Source organism: Lithobates pipiens, unplaced genomic scaffold (assembly GCF_037356315.1).
Source record: "Lithobates pipiens isolate NorthernLeopardFrog02 unplaced genomic scaffold, aLitPip1_a1.2 Scaffold_1, whole genome shotgun sequence".
Classification (NCBI taxonomy): domain Eukaryota; kingdom Metazoa; phylum Chordata; class Amphibia; order Anura; family Ranidae; genus Lithobates; species Lithobates pipiens.
Genome location: NW_027507685.1, coordinates 78,439,801 through 78,466,436, shown reverse-complemented (window position 1 = coordinate 78,466,436; position 26,636 = coordinate 78,439,801). Strand labels below are relative to the sequence as shown.

At 45.2% G+C, this 26,636-nt stretch overlaps 1 protein-coding gene across 3 annotated transcripts in view; it reads left to right on the top strand.

Annotated features, from left to right (window-relative positions):
- The first annotated feature begins 11,661 nt into the window (after window positions 1-11,661).
- Window positions 11,662-26,636, top strand: part of LOC143936148 (suppressor APC domain-containing protein 2-like) — a 44,272-nt gene continuing 29,297 nt past the window's right edge. Inside the window, exons 1-3 of one of the 3 annotated variants that reach the window (XM_077460642.1) lie at window positions 11,760-11,940; window positions 12,442-12,764; window positions 20,160-20,281. In XM_077460642.1, coding sequence (XP_077316768.1) covers window positions 11,897-11,940; window positions 12,442-12,764; window positions 20,160-20,281 — 489 coding nt within the window. In that variant the 5' untranslated portion in view covers window positions 11,760-11,896. Of the gene's footprint in view, window positions 12,765-20,159; window positions 20,282-26,636 lie in introns of all 3 variants that reach the window. The other 2 variants (XM_077460718.1, XM_077460562.1) reach the window with 2 other exon arrangements.

Sequence of the window (26,636 nt, the reverse complement as noted above, 5' to 3'; positions counted from 1 at the left end):
GAGCGGGAACAGTTTGCTCATTTCGAAAGTAGCCTACACACGGGCGGACTGTTCGCTCAAACACAGTTTCAGCGGACAGTTTTTCGGAATTTCCGAAAGACTTTGTCCGTCCAACTGTCCGCTGAAACTGTCCGCTGAAAGCCCACACACGGGCGGACTGTCCGCCCAAACACTGTTCAGCGGACAAGGTTGGGCGAACAGTCCGCCCGTGTGTACGCGGCCTTAGGCTGGGTTCACACCTATGCAAATTGGATGTGGGTTTCACCACATCCAATTCGCATAGCAGGAGAATTTGACCGTCGCTCTGTGTGACATGTGACATGTCTCCGGGATGGCTGCGAAGTGCACTGCACAGAAACGCTGTGCATCTTTGCCTCCTGTTCAGGGCAGAATTCAGGCAAAGATTCTGTCTTGATTCATCCCTGAAACGGAGAACAGGGATGGACAGCGTTGCTGTGCGATCCGTGGCCGGTTTAAGTGTGAACCAAGCTTGATGCCTCGTACACACAATTGGACTTTCCACCAACAAAACCGTGGATTTTGTCCGTAGGGTGTTGGCTCAAACTTGTCTTGCATAGACACGGTCACACAAATGTTAGCCAACAATTACAAACGTATTGACCTACTAGACGTAGTATGTGGTTTTTCAGCTCTTTAGCACCACCTTTGGGCTCCTTCTACTAATTACGTGTTAGTAGAAGTTTAAGTGTTGAGTCGTGCTTTTCTTTTCGCGTTTTACTTTTAGAGCTTTTCATTTCATGCTTTTCATTTCGTGCTTTTCAATTTGTTTTTGAATGGCCATTTGTCAACCAGGCATGTTGTGGAATCAGAGGAGAAAACGTGTTGTTTATTATTGGCCTTGGAGTTATTGCTTTGACATTATTTTTTTGGATGAATAACAATGATTTTTTGTGCTATTGCCTAATGATGGCCGAACGGTTCGCCCGGCGGTCGTTTTGCGGCGAATTTCGGCTGTTCGCGGTCCGCCCGATCGGCGGACTATTGCCGCCGTTTGCCCGGCGGACTTCCGTGTTTACTGTGTAAAAGAACTTTGACCTATGATGACACATCCATCATGGGGTACAGGACAGCTAATTGAGACATTACAGCACATAGACACTTGGACATTCCCCCTAACTTATAAATAGACCCGATCCGGCGGCCATTTTACATTATTTCTTCTGTCACTATAGGGAGAGGTTGCTGTGTGGAGCAGGGAGAGATTGCAGTGACCCAAATCGCTAGCTATTTGGTACACAAAAGTTCTTTTCAGGACTGGTATAGGTGTAGTTCAGGATATAGGTTTGAGGCACTGCTGTGCTACTGATTGTTGCAGCAACCTGAGTGTCTTTTGTCAGTTTAGAGAAAGGGACAGGACGGTGTGTGCTGCAGGGACAGTCCGTTTAGTCATTAGCTGTTACTATCAGGTCCACAAAAGTGCTATTCAAGTTATTGTTCCAGCAGCCTTTGTTTTGTCAGTTTATATAGGGACAGTCAGGAAGCTGTGTGTGAGGCAGTGAGGGTCAGTTTAATCAGTAGCTGTTACTATATAAGGTCCACAAAGGTTCTTTTCAGGACTGGTATCAGTGGTATGGTAATAGGCTTGTACACGTATAATATTCTTTCTTCCAAATATAGAAAGACTATTATACTTGACTGCTGCCCTTCTGCTGCAGTCTGCTAATCATTCACAACCTAATTGTTCCACAAAGGTCCTTATAAGGACTGGTAACTTGGTCTAGGGTGCTACAGTACATAGGGTTGAGTGAGGTATAGTCTGCTATTCTATAAGGACTGGTATAGGTCCACAATACATAGGGTTGAGGTGCACTACTGCTGACCGCTGCCCTATACTGCAGCAGTCCTTTATCAGTATAGGGACTGATGTACAGTCTGCTAATCAGTCACACACAACCTACTTGTTCCACAAAGGTCCTTATAAGGACTGGTCACTTGGTCTAGGGTGCTACCGTACATAGGGTTGAGTGAGGTACAGTCTGCTATTCTATAAGGACTGGTATCGGTCCACAATACATAGGGTTGAGGTACACTACTGCTGCCCGCTGCCCTATACTGCAGCAGTCCTTTATCAGTATAGGGACTGACGTACAGTCTGCTAATCAGTCACACACAACCTACTTGTTCCACAAAGGTCCTTATAAGGACTGGTAACTTGGTCTAGGGTGCTACAGTACATAGGGTTGAGTGAGGTACAGTCTGCTATTCTATAAGGACTGGTATAGGTCCACAATACATAGGGTTGAGGTGCACTACTGCTGCCCTATACTGCAGAAGTCCTTTATCAGTATAGGGACTGAGAGTTTTGTCACAGGGTCATTTAAAAAATGACAGACAGAGGAAGAGGCAGGCCCTTCTGCGGGGGGGGGGGGTAGGGGTAGGGCAGGAGCAACAGGCTTGAGCCAAAGTGGGAAGTTGCAGAAGGTGCGTTCAATTCATTTAAAGGACGCACCAGACTTGGTTAAGTGGCTCACTCAGCCTTACTCTTCTGCACCCTCCTCATCCTCTCGATCTGCACCCTCTTCTTCACTCTCTGCTATGTGCACCCCCAACTGACGACAGTACCCAGATCAGCCCAAGGAGGAGGTTGGTCCCCGGTGTTGCTGCCTACTCCGAAATCTCTACTTATAGCGGTGGGGAAGGTGACGTCGATGATGACGTGTCTAGTGATGTCACATGGGTGCCCACAAGAGAGGAAGAGGAGGGGAGTTCAGAGGGAGATATGGACCAGCAGATAGGGTGGGGAAGCAGGAATAACTTACATTGAACAAGAGGGACAAAGCAGACTGTAAATGTATCAGGAGCGAGTCATCGACCATGTACGGTCACATCTGGCGCTCCCAGGACACCGGCACATGGCTCCACAGTGTGGGCTTTTTTTAACGTGTCCGCTGCTGACAATAGCGTTGCCATCTGCAATCTTTGCAGTCAACGCATTAGTCGCGGTAAGCCCAACACTCACCTAGGGACGACCGCCTTAAGAAGGCACATGAGCAGCCATCACTGAGCCCAGTGGGAGCAAAGGAACACACAAAGCCACACTCCAGGCTCTAACCGTCCAGCCTCGTCTTCTACTTCTCCTCTCTCCTCACAATTGTCCTCCACTCCACCTTCCATCACGCCAAGCTCACGTTTTTCTGCAAAAAGGCAGGCTTCCATGGGCCTAATGTTCGAGCGTAAAAAAAATGATGACGCCGGATAACCCTCTTGCCCAGCGGTTGACGACTGGCTTGTCAGAACTCATAGCCCGCCAACTACTGCCATATAAACTGGTGGACTCGGAGGCCTTTCGCAAATTTGTGGCCATTGGAACACCACAATGGAAGGTCCCAGGAATGAAGTATTTCTCACAGAAGGGCATCCCAGAGCTATATGGCCATGTTCAGCGGCAAGTGAATGTATCTCTGGCACACAGTGTCGGTGCCAAGATACATCTGACCACAGACACGTGGTCTAGCAAACACGGGCAGGGAAGTTATATCACTTTTACTGGCCACTGGGTGAACCTTCTGACGGCCGTCAAGCATGTAACCCGTGGCACCGTGTAGATTTGGTTTTACCGCCACGGATTGCATGCAGGCCTGGCCCTTCTTCTCCTCCTCCTCCTACTCCATCCTCCTCCCTCTCCTCCTCGGCTGACTCCTCCTTTTCCGCTGCTAGCGTCTCTTCCGCTGCGCCGCCCAAGCTCCCCAGAACCTATTCGACATACCAGGTGAGACGTTGTCATGCCGTGCTGCGTCTGTTGTGCCTAGAAGCCAAGAGCCACACTGGCCCGGCACTCCTTTCAGCTTTGCGTTCACAGGCAGATCAGTGGTTAACACCGCTCAATTTGACAGTTGGTAAAGTGGTGTGTGACAACGGTGCCAATCTGCTTAGCGCATTGAAACAGGGCAAAATCACACACATGCCATGCATGGCACACGTCTTAAACTTGGTCGTGCAGCGATTCATTGTCAAATACCCTGGGGTCCAGGACATCTTGCGGCAGGCAAGGAAAATCTCGGCCCATTTCAGAAGATCTTACACGGCCATGGCTCACCTTGCTGACATTCAGCGGCGACACAATCTGCCGGTCAGACGTCTTATTTGCGATTGCCCGACGCGATGGAACTCAACCTTCTATATGCTTGATAGGCTGCTCCAGCAGAAACGTGCAGTTAACGTCTACCTGTATGAACTCTGCGGCAGAACAGGTTCTGGTGAGCTGGGGGTTTTTTCACCGCGCCAGTGGCTGCTCATGCCCAACGCATGCAGACTTCTGCGCCCATTTGAGGAGATCACCAAACTAGTCAGTCGCAGCCATGGCGCCATCAGTGACATGGTACCTTATGCCTTCTTTATGGAGCGTGCATTGCGTTGTGTCATTGATCAAGCTGTGGAGGAGCAGGAGCGGAAAGATGAGGAAGTCACAATGCTGGATGAATTCCCAGGGGGGGCTACTCTATCTGAGACAAGTGAACAACAGGAGTCTGAAGAGGAGTCAGAGGAGGATGGTGCCGGGGCGGATGAGGAGGAGCAAGAAGAGCATGCTTTAAACCTTTCTGGGATCCCTGTTGTGCGTGGATGGGGAGAGGAGAATGAAGAGGACGACATTATCCTGGATGATGAGCAGGAGCCAGGCCACCACACCTCTTCCAGTTTAGTGCAAATGGGGGCCTTCATGCTCCAGTGTTTTAATAGGGACCCCCGTATAAAAAGCATAAGGATCAAGGACCAGTACTGGGTGGAAACGTACTTAGACCCCCGGTACAAACACAAAATGGCGGAAATGTTGCCGCCGTCACAGAGGGCTGGCAGAATGGAGCACTTCCAGGCCTTGCTTCGAGAAATGCTGCATTCTGCTTTTGCGTGCGCTGGCAGAGGAGCAATTCCCACTCCCAGAGAAGGAGTTGCGGGTACCAATCCAACAGCGCCTGCAAGAAGAGGCCGGTTTGAAGATGTGTTGGTGACTTTGGATATGAGGTCATTCTTTCAGCCGACCCATCGACAGGTGTTAACCCGGATCCAGCATCAGGGAACGCCTAGACCGTCAGGTGTCCGACTACATCGGGTTAACGGCCAATGTGGACGCTCTGAGGAGTGATGAACCCCTGGTCTACTGGGTGGGCAGGCTTGACCTCTGGCCAGAGCTTGCCCAATTTGCAATCGAACTGTTGGCTTGCCCCTCATCCAGTGTCCTGTCCGAAAGGACGTTCAGAGCAGCAGGGGGGATCATGACCGATAAGCGTACTCGCCTAGCTCACGACAGTGTTGACTACCTCACATTTCTAAAAATGAATGAGGCATGGATCTCGGAGGAATTCAACACATGTGACCAGTAGACCATGTATATGTCTATAAACAATTTTTTTAATCGAGCACACAGACCTTCTTTCTTCATTTGGCTCACTTCCTTGTCCAAAAAAAGCAAACCGTACTATATGCCCGTACCCTCCTCTTTGAAGAGGTTGAGCGGTGACATATTTCTACTGGGGCTGCTTATTATGAGGGGCTCCCACCATCCCTGTGCTGTGCTGACTTCCTCCTGGGGCTGTACCTCTGCTGTGCATATTATGAGGGGCTCCCACCATCCCTGTGCTATGCTAATTATGAGGGGCTCCCACCATCCCTGTGCTATGCTCATTATGAGGGGCTCCCACCATCCCTGTGCTATGCTGACTTCCTCCTGGGGCTGCTTACGGTGCAGGGGTCAGTGCTGTATATCACGGTGCTAATGTCAGTACTCTCTATCACGGTGCTGCTGTCAGTGCTGTATATCACGGTGCTGGTGTTAGTGCTTTGTCACGCTGCTTGATGTCAGTGCTGTATATCACAGTGCTGGTGTCAGTGCTGTATATCACGGTGCTGATGTCAGTGCTCTCTATCACGGTGCTGGTGTCAGATGACTCTATTACGGTGCAGGTGTCATTGCTGTATGTCACGCTGCTGATGTCAGTGCTCTCTATCACGGTGCTGGTGTCAGATGACTCTATCACGGTCCAGGTGTCATTGCTGTATGTCCCGCTGCTGGTGATCATCTCCTGCACCCTCTTCTTTGCCTACCCTGACCTTCCCTCTCCTCCATTGCCTTCATGCGCTCCACAGTCCTGAATTGTCACAACAATTTCCCATATAAAAAAAGAATGCTTGTAGTTGTCGATCCCAGATTCACCTCATACATGTGTTATGTCATTGGCCATGTGGTGGGACTATGTTTGCACAGCTATTAATTATTTTGTGGCTGCAAATTTGACCTGTAGGTTTGCAAAGTTCGCCTCCCATTGAAGTCAATGGGGCCCGCCGCGAACGTTACGGTTCGCGAACTATCGGCCGTGTTCGCGGTCCGCGTTCGCGAAACGTCCCGTCGGAAGTTCGTCCATCACTACTATTGGCATATAGCATGTCTAATTTTTTATTGTACACAAAAAAAAAAAAAAATGTGGAGAATAATACTTGACTATGTGTTTTACTTCAAATGACAGTTTGGGAGTAGGCAATGTAAAATTGACAAGGGACACCAACATAGTTGTATCTTTGATCTTAAAAACTACAAATAAATAAATAAAATTATAATAATAATAATCTTGATATCACTAGAAAAAAATAGCCTTTGAAAATTTGCAATAACTCTATCAGTATCACCAGCAAAGCAGCTTCATTTTTATCCCATTAAAGAAGAAGAGAATAGTGCCCTGCGTTTGGAGATTTCATAATTTGCCACATCACAAATGTTTCTCTGTTATGCCCTGTACACACGATCAGACTGTCCGGCGGACTTTGTAGCGGAGGTCCGCCGGACTTCCCGAACGAGTGGACCTGCCCACACACAACCGGACTTTCCCGGCAGACTAGGTCCGCCGGACTATGGCGGGAGTCCGCCGTACTTTTAAAATGAACGGACTTGCCCACACACGGAGAAAAGTCTGTTCATTTTGAACGTGGCTCCAGGTAGCCGGGACTAGCGAAGGAAGTCAATGTCACCCCCTTCGGCGGTGAGATTGAAACGTCGCTGGCCCCGTCACCTGGTATGGACTTAAAGGGGAAGCCCTACGCCGAAAAAATGGCGAGGGGGTCCCCCCCCCAGGTCCATATAAGACCCTTATCCAAGCACGCTACCCGGCCGGTCAGGAAAGGGGGTGGGGACGATCAGGAGCCGTACCAGGCCACGTGCCCTCAACATGGGGGGGGGGGGCTTTGGGGAAGGTGGGCCCATGTTGATGAGGACAAGGGCCTCTTCCCGACAACCCTGGCCGTTGGTTGTCGGGGTCTGCGGGCGGGGGGCTTATCGGAATCCGGTAGCCCCCTTTAATAAGGGGGGCCCCCAGATACCGGCCCCCCCACCCTATGTGAATGAGTATGGGGTACAATGTACCCCTACCCATTCACCTGGTGAAAAAAATAAAAAAAATACACCACACAAGGGTTTAAAATAATTTATTGCACAGCTCCAGGGGTCTTCCTCAGTCTTGGGGGGGTCTTCTCGCCGGACTCCTCTGCTATCTTCTGCTAGCTCTTTTACTAGCGGAGGGGCCCCGCTTTCTTCTTTGTCGCCGCCCGGGGGTCTTCTTCCGTATTCGGGGGTCTTGTCCCCCTCTTCGGTTCTTCTTGCCAGGCCTCCGCTTCCTTCTTCCAGCTCTTTTACTACTGACTGACATCCCCTCGGAAAGTCCGATCATGTGTACGGGGCTTTAGACTACTGCTGGGTGCTGCCATCATGGTTGTATTGTCAGCGGGTGAGATCCTGAACTCATTTTTAATTATCATAAGACCCTTGCACACCTGCACAAATAAAAAGAAACACGTGAGAAGTATTGACATATTGGTATGGAATGTCTGGTGCTTAAAGAGATCCAGATGGACAAAGAATTTGAATATTAAGTGTTGGGGTTTATATTTTATGTTTTATTGTGCATTGCGATCCCTTTCCGTATACAGAAGTAATTAATAGATTTCATACAGGTATGATGGCTGGTGGCCTATGTCCCTAATGGGGAATTAAATATTTTGCTTTGTGTGTTTGTTTACTTTACCTATTGCATTGGCTCTCCCATATGAGGGAGGAGTTTCGGAGCACATGATCCATCTCACTTGGTCCCAGTCACTCTGAGCCCACGTACACACGGTCGGAGATTTTGCCAACCAAATCTGTCGGATTTTGCCCGTCGGATTTAGTCCGATGGATTGTGTCCGAAACTGTTGCATACACACGGTCGGGCCAAGTTGGCGAAAAATCTGATCTTTCAGAACGTGATGACGTAATCTCGTTACGATGGGACTACATTCAGGCTAGTAGCCAATAGCTTTGATGTAGGAATTTGATCTGAGCATGCGTGGCACTTAGTCCAATGAAAATGCTCTACACATGATCGGATTAGGTCCGTCTGGCCCAGTTGGTCTGGAAATATTTCCAACATGTTGGAAAATTGGGTCGGACGGAGATTCGGACGGAATCAGTCCGATGCATACCACACACAGTCGGACTATCTGACGACACGGTCCGATAAGACTCATTCCGACAGATTCTACGACCGTGTGTACAAGGGCTAAGAACCGTCTACTTGCATACCAAACTTGGCTCTGAAGAAGAGGGGATACCCCTCAAAACGTGTCAGCTTCCTTTGAACTTTTATCCCATCTCAGTATACTGACCAGCAGATACTGCTGTATGAGGTACTTGATGGACTTTGAACTTTTGGCGTGATTTTACCATTTGTTTGTATGTAATTTTACCTACAAATAAATTTTAGTGTAACAAAGGTAATACGAAAGGTGGGGGCGCCTTCTGTTTTTTATTTTATTTTAGACACACCTGCATAAATAGCCAGTGTTGGTCACCATTCGGGATGAGCTCTAGGGTTGCCACCTTTTCTTCCAGCCAAACCCAAACACTCAGGCTGGATTCACACCTAAGCAGTTTTAGTGCTTTTTGCATTTTGCACTACAGAATGTGTTCTAGAGGAAACCATGTTAAATGGACTGTGGTGCAAATCTGCAAAAAGCACTAAAAATGCATAGGTGTGAATCCAGCCTTAAAGAGGAAGTAAACCCTGATGAGTTTACTTCCTCTTTCATTCCCTGCAAAGGCAAAGCATAATGGACTACTATTCATCGCATTGTAGTCCATTATGTGTCACTTACTTGACACAGGAGCCAGCAATGTCACCGCTGTCCCCTGTAGTCCGGCGCATCCATCTTCTTGGTGGGGTCTTGCAGCTCCGCCGCTGTCATTTGGCGAAGCCGCGCACGGGAGCCGACACGTGCGGCAGCACCTTCGTTGGAAATGCCGCGCTCAGTGCGTCTACGCGCTGCTGTCTAAGGCGCATGCGCCATAGACAGCAGTGCCTGTCTTCGGGCAAATATCTCCTAAACCGTATAGGTTTAGGAGATATTTCTTGGACCTACAGGTAAGCCTTAATCTAGGCTTACCTGTAGGTCAAAGTGTGTTGTAAGGGTTTACAACCACTTTAAGGCCTGATTCACACCTATGCAGGTTGCTGTTTGCATATTGCAGGTGCATTTGGTGTTTTTCAATACATGCTTTTGATCCATTGAAGTCTTTGGAACCAAAAAACTGAAAAAAGTCCCTGGCCCTTTTCCTAAAATGCACAGATGTGAACTACATTCATAGGAAACCATGTTTAATGGACTGCAGTGTGTTTCTGCAAAACGGAAAATGCACTAAAAAATGCATAGGTGTGAACCAGACCTTAGCCGTGCACGGCAATTTATTTTCTCTTTTTTTGTAGTATACACTATGCATATATTTTGTGATTAAATAACATTTCTAATCATATGGAGTTAATCCCAACTTTTCAAATTTGCTGTAGGAAGACACTATTTGGGTGTTGGCTGCTGTTCTACTTCAGGGTGTAAACAGCTTCCCTTTTTTTAAAAAAAAAACATGACCCCTGGCTATATCTGATGACCTGGGACAATGTTTTGGTCACATGGTCTTAGCTAAACTGCCAAGGCAACTCAAGTGGCTAGTTCTGCCAGGTTGTCATTTCCTCAAGTCACTTTGGCAAGACCATGTGTTCTGTGCCTTAGCATTGTTCTGCCCTGGGTTTCAGCTGCTAAAACCCAGGGCAGTTTTGCCAACCATCAGTGTTTTTACTGGCAACTAGCAAAAAACTGGATCTTTTCTCCTGCCAGTAAATGCCAGTGACAGGAAAAAATTGCCAGTAAAAAATATGGCTGCGACGCGCGTTACCATCCAAATGCCTGCTACAGTGTGTTTGGGTGGTGCCCCTGGCGGAGGGCAAGTCTGGGGGAGGCAGTGCCTGAGTGTGTCGCATGATGTCATAGTTTAAGCAAGCTGAGTGGCACGGCCAGGGCTGAGTGTGCGAGTCTGCGAAGCAAGTCAAGCTGGGAGTGGGACTGCCAGTGCTGTTCGGACTGAAAGGACCGCCTGCCGTGGACAGAGACTGCCACTGTGACTCAGGAGGGGTCGTATCGGTGGTGTCATCATCATTTGTGCTGCTGCACACTGCTGTCATTGTCACTGTGAGAGTCAATTTTATGTGTGTGTGCCTGCCCATTCTAATTTATTGCCCTCCTGAGTCCTGTCCCTGAGCTATTTACTGTATTGAAAATAAAATAAGAAATATGTTTTTGCCTTAATATCTACCTTAAAGCGGGAGTCCGCCGGGACTCCGCGTTTTTTTTTTTTTTTATAAAGCCAGCAGCTACAAATACTGCAGCTGCTGACCTTTAAAATAGTGACACTTACCTGTCCAGCGCGCCCGCGATGTCGGCACCTGAAGCCGATCTCTAGATCATCTCTTGGGTGCTGCCGCCGCCATCTTGGGTATGGGAATCAGGAAATGGAGCCTTTCGGCTTCATTTCCCGGTTCCCTACTGCGCATGCGCGAGTCGCGCTGCGCAATAAGGATGGTCCCCGCTGCCTCTGGGATCTGTGTGTTTCCCAGCAGGCAGCGGGGCACTTGCGGAAAGGGGCGGGCACTTGCGGAAAGGGGCGTAATCTACGCCCCTTTCCGCAGAGAGCTATCCCGGAAGTGGGTGCAGATACCTGTACTGTACAGGTATCTGCACCCCCTCCCCCCTGAAAGGTGCCAATTGTGGCGCCGGAGGGGGGGAGGGTTCCGATGAGCGGAAGGTCCACTTTAGGGTGGACCTCCGCTTTAAATGACATTGCTAATTGCATGTTTGTAGCCTAATTACTGAAATTTGCACTTAAAACTGTAATTTTGTAACCTTCGGAAATGCCAGTAAAAACTTGGCTGTGCCAGTAAATTTTGGGTGTCTTGCCAGCAAATTTCAATGTGGTAGGTTGGCAACACTGATCCAGGGACTCATTTTCCCCAGTAAGGTAGAAGTTTCAGTTTCCATTTAATGAAGCAGACTTGCTGTAACACTTGAGTATAAGTCAGCTGTAAACTGTATACTGTATCCTCCAGTTGCCTTTGAGTGACTCATGCAATGCGCTGCTTTCTTTGGCTGCATCAACTAAAATATTTATTTCTATGTAGAAGATTTTAGATGGGGGAGCACAAAAGAAAAAAATGATAGGTGAAATTGGTGGAAGGAGGGGCAAAATAGGGAGAAAGGGACAAAGGCGAAAGACACAAAGGACGGAGGGGACATGGTACTGGGGGGATGGGAGGGAATGAAAAATCTTCTCTGGTCCCGTCTGGTCCAGGGTCCCCTGTGAGACACTGCACATGTGACAGCCTGTAAAAGATACAGGAAGCATCACACGAGAAAGATAGATAGATAGAGACTTAGCAAGAATCACAGAGAGATTATCCAGGGAGGGAGGAGGGACAGCTAACTGGCCCAAACACAGACCAAGAGGTCGGGAGATAGCAGTAAAGAGAAAGTGGGAGAGCGAAACAGCACCCATAACTAATCCTAAAGACAGAAACAGCTCTTCTGACAGATGGAGACCCTGGAGGAGATGCCAAGCCTAACAGAGGGGAGAGTGTGAGTAAGATCAGAGACAAGACATAGCTGTACAAAATAGGAGACTGGGACTGTGCTGTGTATTGACCTCAGGGAAAACAGTGTGCTAGAGGGATTGCAAGTACCAGAGCTCCATAAACTAGGCAGGCATTGCTACTTGTCACACAGGAGAGGCACACTGCTGTCAAACAAAGAGTAGACAAAGACCACCACCAGCTGTAACACAGAAAGTGAATGACTAAAGGCGAGGGTTGTGAAAGAAGACAGCACATGGGACAAAGAACAAGAGAGAAGAGTCACAGAAGAGGCAACACAGATGACTTATTAGATTGCTAGTCAAGTTACTGTTTGACAATACTGAAATCTTTTTGCATTGCCTACAAAATTCATTGTTGCACTCTGTGCACTAACTATAGGTGGTAATTGCAGACATATACTTTAAAGCAAAAAAATAAGATATTCAGAGATCACTATGAATAAACTATTAGTTTCTTGCCCTACCTCTCCTCTTTGTGCCCCCAGATCCTCCTCTGCCACCTTGGGCTCCCCTGGCTCAATTGCCCCAACCCCTGTCTCCTCTGGCCTCCCTTGCCCTTCTCGAGGTTTTCTCCGCAGCCTTCGGGTGCTCTACAATATCTTGGAGGAAGAAGGGGGCGGCCAAGTTCATGTAAAGGATATCGAGGGTCTTTGGGGAGGACCAAGCATTCTGGCTGGGGTCCCTCAGGCACTTCGAGATGCTACAGCTTCCAGCGGAGGATACCTGAGCTTTCCAAGGATGGTGAGGGGGCTCACACAAGCACTGCGGGCAGCAGATCCTCAGGAAGTGGGGACTCCCAAAAAAAGAGGTGAGTTTCAGATTCTTGTTAAGTCTTTTGATATTCCCTTCTAATGCTGTTTATGTCCTGTCTTATTCTTGTTAGGGCATAACAGTGGGTGGAGAGGGTGCAACTGCAATCAGGTCCTTGCATTCATGGGGCCCACCTATGAAAGCTCCTCCTCTCATCTACAAGCTGTGTGCTTCCATTATACAAAATAAAGCAGTATTTCACTTTTGTACACCTTACATTTTTCATTGTGATGATGCAATTTTATGAAATCTTATAAAAATTATAGACTCAAAAGCTGTTGGGACAGCTAAAGGTTTTATAATGAGATATGAGGAATGAGGGGGTGTTTGAAATTGGGTGATTTTTTAGGGTTAGACTGCTAAGACCTGATATTTGGTTAATGCTGGAGAGGTAAATCGTATATTTTTTTTACCTTTATGGGATCTCTGAATATACATTTTTCATGTTTCTTCACCTTGTGCAAAAGAATGATACTGTTCTTGGTTAAACAATCCTAAGAAAATGTTAAAGGATGAATGGGATCATGAGTTAAGTAGGTGTTGGGAGCTGGAAAGGGGGATCTCACCTTTACTTGTAGGAGAAAATATAATAAACCAGCAAGTGACTGAGCCCACAATACTCCAACTATAACTAAAATATTCCTTTTAGGTCGATAGATACTTTTAGCTGAAATATCTGGTGCTCTGAAGAATTGCGTATTCTATGAAAATGCTCCATTCATCCCTTCCACGTCATCACCTCCTGCTCCATGGCACGCTCTCTGTCCCTCAGCTTCATCCCTCCCTCCCCAGTGTCTCTGGTCGGACACTTGTGTATCATAACCCTCTTTAATCTGCACCATCTGTCTGGGTGTAATCTGTACATTAAGAGATAATGCACAGAGCATGAGGGGATTATTACTTTATGCAATAAAAATGATTTTTCACGCAACCAGTCAGTTCCAATAAATAAAGCACACCATTTGGAAATGTATACCAGAATTATGTCAAACTAACCAGCATTCCGGAAGAATAATTTGTGCAAGCTATGAAATAGTAATCAGTTAATTGACATTTACATTGCCCATGTACTTTGTCTTCTTAACATCATTAAAGAACCAATACTAAACATTGAATGCATAATGTTTAAAATGGTGAGGTTTAAAAATATGTTAATGGTTATCAGAACAGGACAAATTTCAGATAAACTTGGTACACTAAGTAACAATGTTTTCCTGTAAAATAATACTACCACTTGTCATTTTACTGTCAGCTTTTGTCTGTGCAGCAAAGGCACAGAAATATTGAATATCTATTACAAAGGGGTGGGGACTTTTACTACATTATATAGCTGGGACTGTTTTCAGTAGTTCCCCTGCTTAATGTGACTTCTGTGACTATTATGAGCTTAGCTTGATCTCTGTTTGAACCCAGGGTCACTGCAATGTCAGAAAGAAGAGCAGTGACAGATTGATGAGCCCTTCCATCTGCCGTCATTGAACCTAGACCTTTTGGGTCCATAGCTTGAATGTCCCAGAACCAGTAGCCAAAAAGTTGGAGATTAAAGAATTGCTGTCCCCAATCTGTGTCTGCACAGAGGAGGCATCAGAGGTGTTATTTGACAACTGATATCTGATCAACCAGAACCTTTCAATATATGTGTATATTGTCAAATTTGGAAAATGTGAGCTTCCTTGTGACAGTAAGGACTTTTTTTTACATAGGGGAGTCAGCAAGTAAGCTTCCACAAAGCATTTGCAAAGTTTTTTCAGCAGCTTTGTTGAAGCCTTTAAAGCCCAATTCCAGTATTTAGATAAAATCTATCATTGCAGTGATCCCACCCCCACCACCCCCCCCCCCACCCCCGCTACAAGGGTCAAATGCTTGCTACATCTAGATGGAGATTAAAAAGCTGGAAGACTTGCTTTACCCCCATGCCTGCCATCTCTGGCGTTTTCCAACCTCCAGTCTTCCAGGTTGTGGGTAGTCCCTCAGCTTTAGTATGCACATAAGCACGCACAGGGGGTTGTGCCTGGGCACACCCTAATCACTATGTCCAGTGCCGGCTCCCCATACTGCCTGGGCTTCCCCCCATGTTGCCCCCCCCCACACCTGACAAAGCTGCTCTCTCCTCTCCTCTCCCCCGTCTTCTGTGGTTTCAGGATGTAAAATGGGGGAAGGGGCTACAAAATATGTAAATTACTAGCCCCTTCATTTTCTAAATGAACACAGTGAACAAACTTGCTCACTGTGTTCATTCCATTCTTGACTGAAGCATAATAACCTGTGTTAATTATGCTTCAGTTTGTGAATGATCGGGAAGCCGCTCAGCACAGAGCACTTCCTCTTTTATTCACTGAGGCTGAGCTGGGACCAACTTAGAGAGGAGGCTTTGCAGGACTGGTCACACCACTGGAGGAATCCTACTAGAGTGAGGAATATGGTGAGCATTACTCTTTATTCCTGCACCCCTAGACTAAATGAGCAGTTGACCCTTGCAGTGTGGGGGGGGGGGGGGGGCATTGCAAGTTTAGAGTTTAAGTCCTGTAGATTGGGCTTTAAAGCACCATTTGGCTCCAGTTAATTAGATCTTAATGGTAGCGCTAAATGTGAATTTAAAAAAGCTGTTAGCAGATTTCAGTAAGCTTTAGTACTACTTGAAGTTGTTGAAATCCTGCAGAAGCCCATTAGCTGCTAGTTTAAGGTGACAAGCAGCACTCCTATTAAAGAAAAGAAGTCCCACTATAATTTTCAAATAGTTGTGGAATCTAGTGCATAGGGCACTTTGTCCCATTCTGATCCGTTTGCTCAATGCGGTAATCAAAATACATCTCTTTTTCTGTTTCTGCTGGATTTCAGCTCCACCCCAGGCTGAAGCCCAATTTATGGGCATTCCTTTTGGGGAGCTACAACACAGCACTGTAGCCACTCTTTTCTCTCCAGTGTGCTGAAATAGTCTACTGTGAGCATACCTGTTGTGGTACTGACCAGATGGGAAGGCAGGTTCAGCAAGGATCAGCTGAGACAGAGAAGCACAGCACTCCATAGAATGATGTTCTTATCTCTGCACACTGGTGCTGACAATCTTGTGTACATGTTCCCCTATAAACACATACACAGCAGGCCCCCCTCCCCCACTGTGGTGAATGACAGCACACACTAGCTGCCAGCGATGAGCACTGTCATTCACACCTCATTAACAGTTTATCTCCTGCCGAGTAGTGTTATTGAAGAGCAGTGGGGGACAAAGAGCCCAGCTGAGGAGGGGGCGCTTTGTCCTCCTCAGCACCTGCTGCCATGTGGCCTCCCAGGTGGGAGGCCTGGAAGTTGGAGAGCTGACCCAAGTGTTTTGAAGAGCTGACTGAGGGGAGCTGTGCCACAGAAGATCTGTATGGGACTCCCGAGAGTACAGACTGTAAAGATCCTCTTTAGGCTACCCCTCTGTGCTAGGAAAGTCAGTTACTGGATTCAGCAGAAAGGGGATGCTGGCTAGTGTCCTGAAGAACAACAATCCAAAATCCTGACAGAGGACTTGTTCAAGAGTGCACAGTGCATCAAGTAGAAGTTCCACAGCTCGGTAAAGAAGTTGTCCTTAATGTAATCAGTTGAATCTCAAGTATCCCACCACATTGCCTTCCCTATCCAAGTTCTCAAAAAAACATCAAAAACAACCAAAAACCCCTAGTCAGATTATTGAACAAACCAGCATAAGTGTGTGCCTGGTTGTGGAAAATATTGTGTGGCTGGCTAAAGAGCTAAAACGAGAGATTACTAGCGGCTCCTATGGGGTGGTTCTACATTGGTAACACTTCGGATTTTTCATTAATTCTTGTTCCAGTGACAGTGATCACTAGGGACAAATGGAGAGGGTGATTCTACCCATCAGAGAAACAGTAATTCAAATTTGTCCAGGGTACTAACCCTTCCCCACCCCGTCCAATCTTTTGGCTCTAGATACATTATATTGTCAAAAGTATTGGGACACCTGCCTCTACACGCACATGAACTTTAATGGTATCCCAGTCCGTAGGGTTCAATGTTGCGTTCACCCATCCTTTGCAGCTAAAACAGCTTCAACTCTTCTGGGCAGGTTGTCCACAAGATTTAGGAATGTGTCTATGGGAATGTTTGACCATTCTTCCAGAAGTGCATTTGTGAGGTCAGACACTGATGTTGGACAAGAAGGCCTGGCTTGGAGTCTCCGCTCTAATTCAGGCCAGAACTCTTTGCAGGCCAGTCAAGTTCCTCCACCCCAGACTCGGTCATCCATGTCTTTATGGATCTTGCTTTGTGCACTGGTCCAAATCATTTGGTGGAGGGGGGATTATGGTGTGCGGTTGTTTTTCAGCAGCTGGGCTTGGCTTCTTGGTTCCAGTGAAGGGAACTCTTAAGACATCAGCATATCTAGATTTGATATTTGCCCCTTCCTGTGCCAACATGACTGCCCACCAGTGCATAAAATAGGTCCATAAAGACATAAATGAGCTAGTTTGGGGTGGGGGAAATTGACTGGCCTGCACAGAGACCTAACCTCAAGCCGATAGAACATCTTTGGGATGAATTAGAGCAGAAACTGCGAGCTAGGCCTTCTTGTACACAGTGTTAATTTTGTAGACTAAAATATTGTCTACTAAATTAATACTATTTCCACCAACTAAATACGACTAAAACTAAAACAATTTGAGATGACTAAAACTAGAATGGTATTTTAGTCAAAAGACTATGATTAAAACTAAATTGAAATTTGACATCAAAATTAACACTACACTATCACATAAGAATATGTAGGGAGCATCTACTAAGCTGCTAAAATGGAAAATTTTTTAGAAAAAGGCTTTTCTTATTTTTTTTTTTTTTTTTATATTTAAGGTTGGTAATATATTCAGGTAATGTGCAATGGCATTACAGCCAATAGAGTTTACAGTTTGGGCCGGTTCACACTGCGAGCCGCGGCGAGGCGTCTCCGACTTCCTCGCCGCGACTTGCAGGGGGGGTCAGCGGCGACTTGCAGAGGACTTCTGCATAGAAGTCAATGCAAGTCGCCCCCGAAGTCGCCCCGAAGTAGTACAGGAACCTTTTTTCTGAGTCGGAGCGACTCGAGTCGCTCCTCTCAGAACGGTTCCATAGTACTGAATGGGGGCGACTTGCGGGAGCGAGGCGAGGCGAGCCGTGTCGCCTCGCCTCGCCTCGCAGTGTGAACCGGCCCTTAATTGGAGTTTTTTTATATTTTCAAGTTGTACTTCTGCTTGTAAAAAAGCAATATTTTTGTTTGTTTATGAAACTTGGTTTTATTTATAAAGATGTTATATATGGCCACGGCTAAATCTGTGTCTGTAGTGCTGGTTCAAACCTTAATACCATAAATAACATGATTTGATTTTTACTCCAGGAGTATATAATGAGTATGGCAAGTCTAAAGAAATGCTTAAATAATCTTCATTTAACTAAACCTATTCGATCTTAGATGATTAAAATGTACTGGAGATTTTAGTCGAATAAAATACAACTAATGCCACGTAACACATGATCGGACTATCCGGCGGACAATCCGCCCGTGTGTGGGCTCCGGCTGACTTTTTCTTTACCAAAGTCCGGAGAACTTAAAAAGAAGTTTTCACTCAAAATTGTCCGCTGGACAATCCACCCGTCTGTGTGCTATTCCGCCGGACTTTTGAAATGAACGGACTTGCCCACACATGGAGTAAAGCCCGTTCATTTTGAACGTGGCTCCAGGTAGACAGGACTAGCAAAGGAAGTCAATGTCACCACCTCCATCGGCGAGATTAACAACTCACTGGCCCTGTCACCTGGTATGGATTTAAAGGGGAACCCCTACGGCGAAAAAACGGTCTCCCCAAAGTCCATAGCAGACCCTTATCTGAGCATGCGTCCCGGCCGGTCAGGAAACTGGGTGGGGACGAGCGAGCGCCCCCCCCCCCCCCTCCTGAGCCATATCAAGCCATGTGCCCTCAACATGGGGGGGTGTTTTGGGGAAGGGGGGGCTGCAAGTCCGCCGGACAATTCGATCGTGTGTATGCGGCATTATTCAACCCCAATCCTAGGGGATTTGTCACTATTGAGATTTTCCTTTTTCCTTTTTTGTATTGTGGATTTACACACTCACACTTATTTCCCATTTTTTTATTTATTTTTATATATTTTGACACAAGCACAATATATAAGGTGAACTATAAGGAACACAACCCTTTTTATTAGTTACCATTGTTTATGCCTTAAGGTATAGCGCCAAATCTACTTCTCTCTTTTCGCCAGCTTATAAAACAATTCAGATTACTAAGATATGACTAAAACTAAAATAGCATTTTAGTCAAAAGACTAAAATACGACTAAAAATAAAATGCCATTTTAGTCAAAAGAACTAAATCGAAATTTGATGTCAAAATGAACACTGCTCATCCAACATCAGTACCTGACCTCACAAATGTGCTTCTGGAAAAATGGTCAAACATTCCCATAGATACATTCCTAAACCTTGTGGACAGCCTTCTCAGAAGATTTGAAGCTGTTATAGCTGCAAAGGGTGGGCCAACTAAATTTTGAACCCTACAGACAAGCTTCGTACACACGATCAGATTGTTGGCAGGGGATTGTCTGTTGACAGACTGTTGTCCTAAAATCTGACCGTTGGCATGCTCCTTTTGACAATTGTTGTCCAACTTTCTGCCAACAAATGTTGGATGACATGCTAGTAAGTTTTCAGCGGACAACGGTCTGTTGTCAGATTTTCTGATGGTCAGTACACAAGTCTGTCACACAAGTTGAAAGTACAAACACGCATGCTCAGAATCAATGCTCACCAAACACAAAATTAGCAGAAGGGGTCCAAAGGGTGGCGCTCAAGAGCTGAAACTCCTTGTAGTACGTCACTATGTTTGTGTTTGTTGGCCGACAATTGTGTGCCGTTAGTATGCAAGACAAGATCTAGGAGCATGCCCTTTTGTCAAAAATCAGACGCTCGGTTGGCCAACTATCTGATCCTGTGTACCAGGCTTAAGACTAGGATGCCATTAAAGTTCATGTGCCTATAAAGGCAGGTGTTCCAATACTTTTGACAATATAGTGTATATTTTATTGGCCTTATTTTAATGCATCCAGCAACAAAACATACATTTCTGGATATGATACAATTTACACATTTCCTTGTCTAGTCAAACAGTTGCTTTGCTCCATGTGTCTCCAGTCCTAGAAATAAAAATCCGTCCATAAGAAGCCCTGATATGAACTCCTAATTTCATCAGAACAGATGCAAGGTTAGTAAGATGGGAACAGATGGAGAGAAACATTAATTACACGCAGAGACATATCAAACCTTTTAAAAAAAATCCTCTTTATAAAAATTCAGTCCATAATACACTAATATTTGCCGGATGTAACACACGTCTCTTCCTTTTAGGTACAAAAGGCGTGACACGATCCCAGAGCATCCACAATGATGTCCCCTCCTCCGTACGTCTGACACGGCAAGAGCAGCGCATACGCCGGCATACATTAACTAGTGGCATCGATTACAATACGGTACCTAAGGGACATTTATTTAAAATATAACTAACATTGCAGAGAGTAGATGCGATTCTTATTCCAGTTTTCGATGTGCATATTTAATTAAACAAGCAAGCATAGATTGTTTAGTTATATTGGTCTTCCTGCTTATAGTTACAAATTTGGCCATCTATGTGTCTGAATATATGGTGCTTCGCATTTGGCTGAAAGTGTCACTATAGTCACACAGCAAACAGTCATATTATGAGTGTTATTCTCCAACTGTCATTGTCCTGCATGGAATTCAAGTGTAACCAAACCCAGCTTACCAGCCCTTGCAATTAATGCGGAGGCTGCATTTGTTTCGTTTTTTTAGGCCGAGAACATTTTATGCAAGTATAAAAAATAATATCTTGTTATAACAAATGGGTGGTACATCAATGACATCACTCTTAGAAACGGCTTTATTGCACAAAATAGTACATCCGCCAAAGCCCCACCTAGTGGCCGCCCCTGCTGACATGTTTTACCCCACTGGCCTTATTGTAGACATCTCAGATGGCTAGGAGGGGCATGGCATGTACTTGTAGTGCTACCCCTGAAGCAGCCGCTGTTGTTTGGGTCCTCTGTTCCTAGTGCCAATGGCCTTCTAGGCAGCACGACACGCTCTGACTTTCTGGCAGGTACAACAGTTCAGTCCCAATCCGGTGACACGGGGGGAACTGGCACTCAGCAGTGTCACCAGCCTCAGCAGTAGACCCCACTAGCACGCAGATTAGCAGTATTTTTTTTCCTCCTGCAGCTACTCATCTCCTTGTACTTGTAGTCCCACACAGTCTCCTCTGTACAACACTTCCTCTTTTGGGGACTACATGTCCCACCAGTCCCTGCAGCTTCTACAGTTCTCTTCCAGATGGGGAGCTGGCTGTTCCTCCTCGGTCTGTGCATACAACAGACCGAGTGGCAGCACAGTGATGTAGTGGTTAGCACTCTCACCTAGCAGTAAGAAGGGTTGCTGGTTCGAATCGCAACCACGACACTACCTGCCTGGAGTTTGCATGTTTTCCCTGTGCTTGCGTGGGTTTCCTCCAGGTACTCTGGTTTCCTCCCACACTCCAAAGACATGCAGGTAGGTTAATTGGCTTCTGTCCAAAATTGGACCTAGTATATGAATGGGAACCTTGGATTGTGGGCTCCTTGAGGGTAGGGACCAATGTGAGTGTGCAATGTACAGGGATAGGGACAATTGTAGACACTCACTCCGGTTGAACTGGATGGACTGGTGTCTTTATTCAACCTTACTAACTAACCAATCACAGCTCCCCCATTCACCTTTCCAGGCAATGGACATGGCCTCTCCAGCTGCAGTTTTCTTAGTTTCTCCTTCTCCTCATTCCATGCAAACAGGCCCATAGAAGCCACTCCCAGCACTGTTTCTCTGCACCAATCTTTCCCTCTCCTTCCCAAGCATGGCAGTTCTGAATACATATGGCTATGAAGAGTAGTAGACATACCTCCCAACTTTTTGAGATGGTAACTAAGGACACATAGTAGCAAAATTATGTAGGCATAGAATGCATCTACTTAAAGGAGAATTATATTAAATTATTAGTTAAACCCATCAGTGCTTTTTGTTACCATTACTATTCCTTTAAACTGGCTCTTGAAATTAACAAATGCAGCCATTTTGAATTTGAATGACAGGTTTGGCACTGTGAAACACTTTTTGAAAGATAAATAGTGCATTTTATATACAATTATATAGATCAGACCAAAATGGGGGACAAATCAGGAGGAAAGACGGACAGAGGGACTTGTTCCAAATCAGGGACAGTCCCTCAGAATCAGGCTATGGAAACAGAGTGGTGGAATATTATGTGGATCTACAGAAAAATATCTATTTATCTTTCCCGAATTCTAGTCCTTGTAACGCCCTGAGAACTAATATATAGAACAGTCATCAGTTTTCTCAGTTATCTTCTGTGAACTGCAGCAGAATGCCTCCTTGTTTAATGGAGATTAAGAGAGAAGGAGGGATTACTCGTCCAAATCAGAAGAGTATCCTAGTGATGGCCATAACTCCCCCATAGATACAGTGGCTTCAGTGAGCTTAGTCATCCCAAGACATAACTGACAACATCATCTGGTGAAAATCCAGAAAAAAATCCAGAAAACAAGAAAACAAATGCAGCCACCACATCTAATGACTGATATGCTGCAATATATAATATTTTCTGTTGTAATTTTGGATGCACTTTAAATCAAATTTTCTAATATGGGGTCGAATTGCAGCACATAGTTGCCATTTATTGGTTGTATTTATTAACCAAATCTATCTACAGTATCTATCAATCTATCTATCTCTCTATCATATCTAAACTTGTTGTTGTGTCTGTATGAAGACAGCAGTTTTTAGTATAGTATGTCATGACATGCTGGCCTGGGTGTAGAAGACATCACACATTTAACAGCCATATTGTTCTCTTACATGTAATTTTCTCATATTATTGTTCATTATTAAAGTACATAAGGCTTCACTTCCCTGTGGGGACAGAGAGTTCAGCAGCTGTCCCACCTCTAGGCTTGCAGCACACACTTGTAACTCATCCACCTGTGATCTTTTCATAAGCGGCAGTTAATAAAATATATGACTCATTCAACAGCTACCTTCATGTTCTTCCAGTATTTTGCCACAAAACACGTCAAGGCTGACGATGGATGTTGTACTTTGTAAACCACATTTGTAATGGAAGGACGTAAAGGCACCCACACAGGTTTTCCTTCCAGTTTTTTGATAGCCTGACTGTTGAGATGTTCTAAAAAATGTGTGTGGGACATTTACGGTAATTTTTTTATTGCTTTGTCACACTGAAGAGCAAACAGTAATTAGATAGGGAAATGTTTGATTTCTTTGTTCTTGTAGTATTTGGGGAAAATGAACATGATTCATTTTTTAATAATGCAAGCAAAAAAAAAATATTTTAATGAAAAATGTTTGTAATTTCATTGCAATCAAAGAAGACGCAAGTGTGGCACCATCATAAGAAAATATTCTCTGAGAATGAGCTAATGAACCACATAGACTCTTCTTCAGTCCATCCAATTAAATTGACCAAGTGCCATCAGTGGCCCTCATGGGATCAAAGATGGGCAGAATTCACCCCCCCCCCCCCACACACACACACATTCTCATTGAAATATCTGCCGTTTATATGACCAGCTTGCACAATTTAACATTGCATTTGTAATGGTGCACAGGGCCTTGAGAAATTTCTATATCCCTTAGCAGGGACATAGACAATCGTAAAAACCAAACATAGTTTCAAATCTTTTCTTAGCTTTGTCAAAGAAAAACAAAGTTGCAGCTGAACTTCTGCTTTAACCAGAGTGACACTGTTTGTGAACTAGATAACAAAATGAGAATGGGGATTCTCAGGAAGCAAAGGAGGACACCTAGGAGGCTAGTAAACAAAACAAAAAATATAAAGAAGACACAGCACAATAGTGTTCACAATAGTTATAATTGTAAGTCATTAATTATGTACAGCAAAATACATATATGCATCTGACCTAAAACCCATCCCAAGATACCATACTACACTAGAAGGATCAGCTGAGAGGCTTAAGATCCATGTAAAGATTATGCCATTATGCCAGGATGACACTTGGTATAGATGGGGGTGGAAGACAATGTTTGAGGGTACAAAGAGAAAGAGGTTGTGCCTTTTAAAATGTTGTGTTCTGCCCCCTTCTGTAACAGGTGTCCCTTTTTTTTTTTTTCCTGGATCTGTATGCCCTGACATAATCTTTATGTGGCTCTAATGCCTCCCAGCTGATAGGATGTATTGCAATATTTACTTATAACCCATGATAAAAAAAATTCTAGTGTAGCATGGTATCTTGGGATGGGTGTTATCCTGTTGTGCATAATTGATGATTTACAAATATAGCTATTGAAACGGTATTGTGATATACTATCTTTATCATTTTTATTTATGTAGCCATGTTGTTGCAGCTAATGACAAACAATCTGCCAAATCACCCCACTGCCTGACTTCATACATCACTTCCAGACAATGAACAGTCTTTTGCAAGCTTTGTTTTTATTGGAGGATAAAACTTGGATAGTGATTAAGAACATGGGATGCCCATAGGATAAGTTATTGCCATCATATTTAAGGATTTGGTACATTCTCAATAAAGTTAGAGCCAGAAGATTGAATGTGCAAATTGAATTGGATACAAATTTCCTCCTGCATCTCCATGCAGACTGTTGTTCCTTCTGCAGCTTAACCTCCGCGGACTGTTCCATCTTCTCTTACCATGTGGCCGTGTGGTGGCAGAGACATCACTAATGACCGTGTAAAAGCAATGTTCTTAGATTTCTTTCACCTCCTGCACATAACTTGTTTCCTCCCGTACACTTGGTTCCTCCTGAACCAACTTGTAGTTACTGTATTCAAATATGACACATCCTCTTCTATTGAATAGTAGGGGCCCACTCTGAATAAGCCTCCCTACTGTGGCTCTGGTTGCTCGCTGCCACTAGGCCTGAAACCTGCAGAACCTCTCCCTGGAGGCCCAGTGGGTTAAAAGCATATCTTCTAGGAAATATGGACTACTGTTCCCAGCCAGCCCAACTTGCAAATCATGAGCCAGCAGGCTACATTGACTTGACACCGTCTCTTTTCTGATTCAGGACTCCCCATCATCCACTGTGTGTTTGAAGACTCTGCTAGTGACCGTGCACTAGCAGAGTTCCCCCAGACTCCTTGGCACTTCCAGCCCTTGGCACCTCCAGCTCCACTGTGGTAACACTCACCGACCTTCCAACAGCCCTGAGTCCTTGATGAGGAACTTTAACTGGACCAAAGGTATTGACAGTTTCTCCTGCCCCTCTGCACCATGTGGTGGCAGAGACATTACCAATGACCGTGTAGAGGCAATGTTCCCTCACAGCTCTCCCCGGGCCTTCGCCTGCGATCGGTGCACCCCCCTAGATGGAGATGGCCTCTTGCTACTGTCTAACATGCCATTCCTCACTTCACCCAGCCGACTCTGACCCCAATGGCATATCACCTCAGCTTATATATGAGGCCCACCCCCTGCCAATACCAATTGATTGGTCAGGGCTCACACACAAGCTGCCTGCCACTCCAGTTCCAGTTCCAGGCCCAGCCCCTCTTCTAGAACATTCTCCTCAGAAGCAGGCTAGGGACCACAGAACTGAAGTGCAGGTGGTCACACCCACTGCTACTCTGACCACTCACAGCTCCCAGATCAAAACAGACAGGCCTAGTATGCAGCACAAGCCTGCCTAAACATACTGGCACTGGAAAACCTAGTAAAATAGGAGTGTGCTACATTTACTAGATTTTTTGAAGACTGCTGAGAAAGCCTCTGTATTTAGCTTTAACTCTCCTTCTCTTATATGGTTTGCAAAGAGTTATTTGCTTTATTCAGGGTGTGCAGACATTTCTGAGAACCTCCATAATGATGTCTAAAGTGTTCAAAATTATTTATGAAAATGTTTGTGAAATTGTTAAAAAAATGTAGTGTTTGCTCTGATTACTGCAATCTATTGTTTCTGGTGGTAGAAGGGGTCACTTTTCTTTTCTTTTTTGCAGCTGCTGATCGGCCTGCTTTTTCTGAACCTCAGGCCTCTAAACTCTCCATGACACACACCACAGTTGCAGTAGCCGAAACAGAGGTGGACTAGTTTCGCACAGCTACACCATGCTTACTCAACAGTGTTCCTGTGCGAAACTAGTCCACCTCTATTCCGGCTATTGTAACTGTGTTGCGTATGTCATTGTTTGCCATGGACTTCAATCACGTCGGTGTGCAGCCAATTTCTTCCTTCATTCAGTCTTCTACTGCAGACGAGCCAGTGCTTGCACCCGTGTGAAGAGTCTTATACTATTCATTGTGCCTGAAGTCTCACCTTGAGTGGCAATTTTCCTTTGCTGTAGAGACCATGTGACCAGTTCAGGGTGAAGGATCCAAATTGCAGGCTTTAAAAATATCAATATACAGCACTATATTTAAAATATATATACAATTAATATATATGAAATATAAGTATAAATCATTATCCCAGACAATTAAACTGATCAACCAGTAAAACAAGTAATATACAGTACTAATTAGAAAAAGTCTGCACACCCTAAACAAAGCATATAATTCAATAGACTAATATTGAACGGAGGCTACAGTTAAACACAGAGGCTTCCTCAAGAGTGTCTAAACATTCAAGTAATTAAAAATGGTGAACAAACACATGTTGTATAACAGCGATGAACTTTCATGAATTATCACTGATTGACCATTTGTTTTACACAACACAATTTTTATTATGGACATTAATGTGTTTTTTGTGTGCACAGTTTAT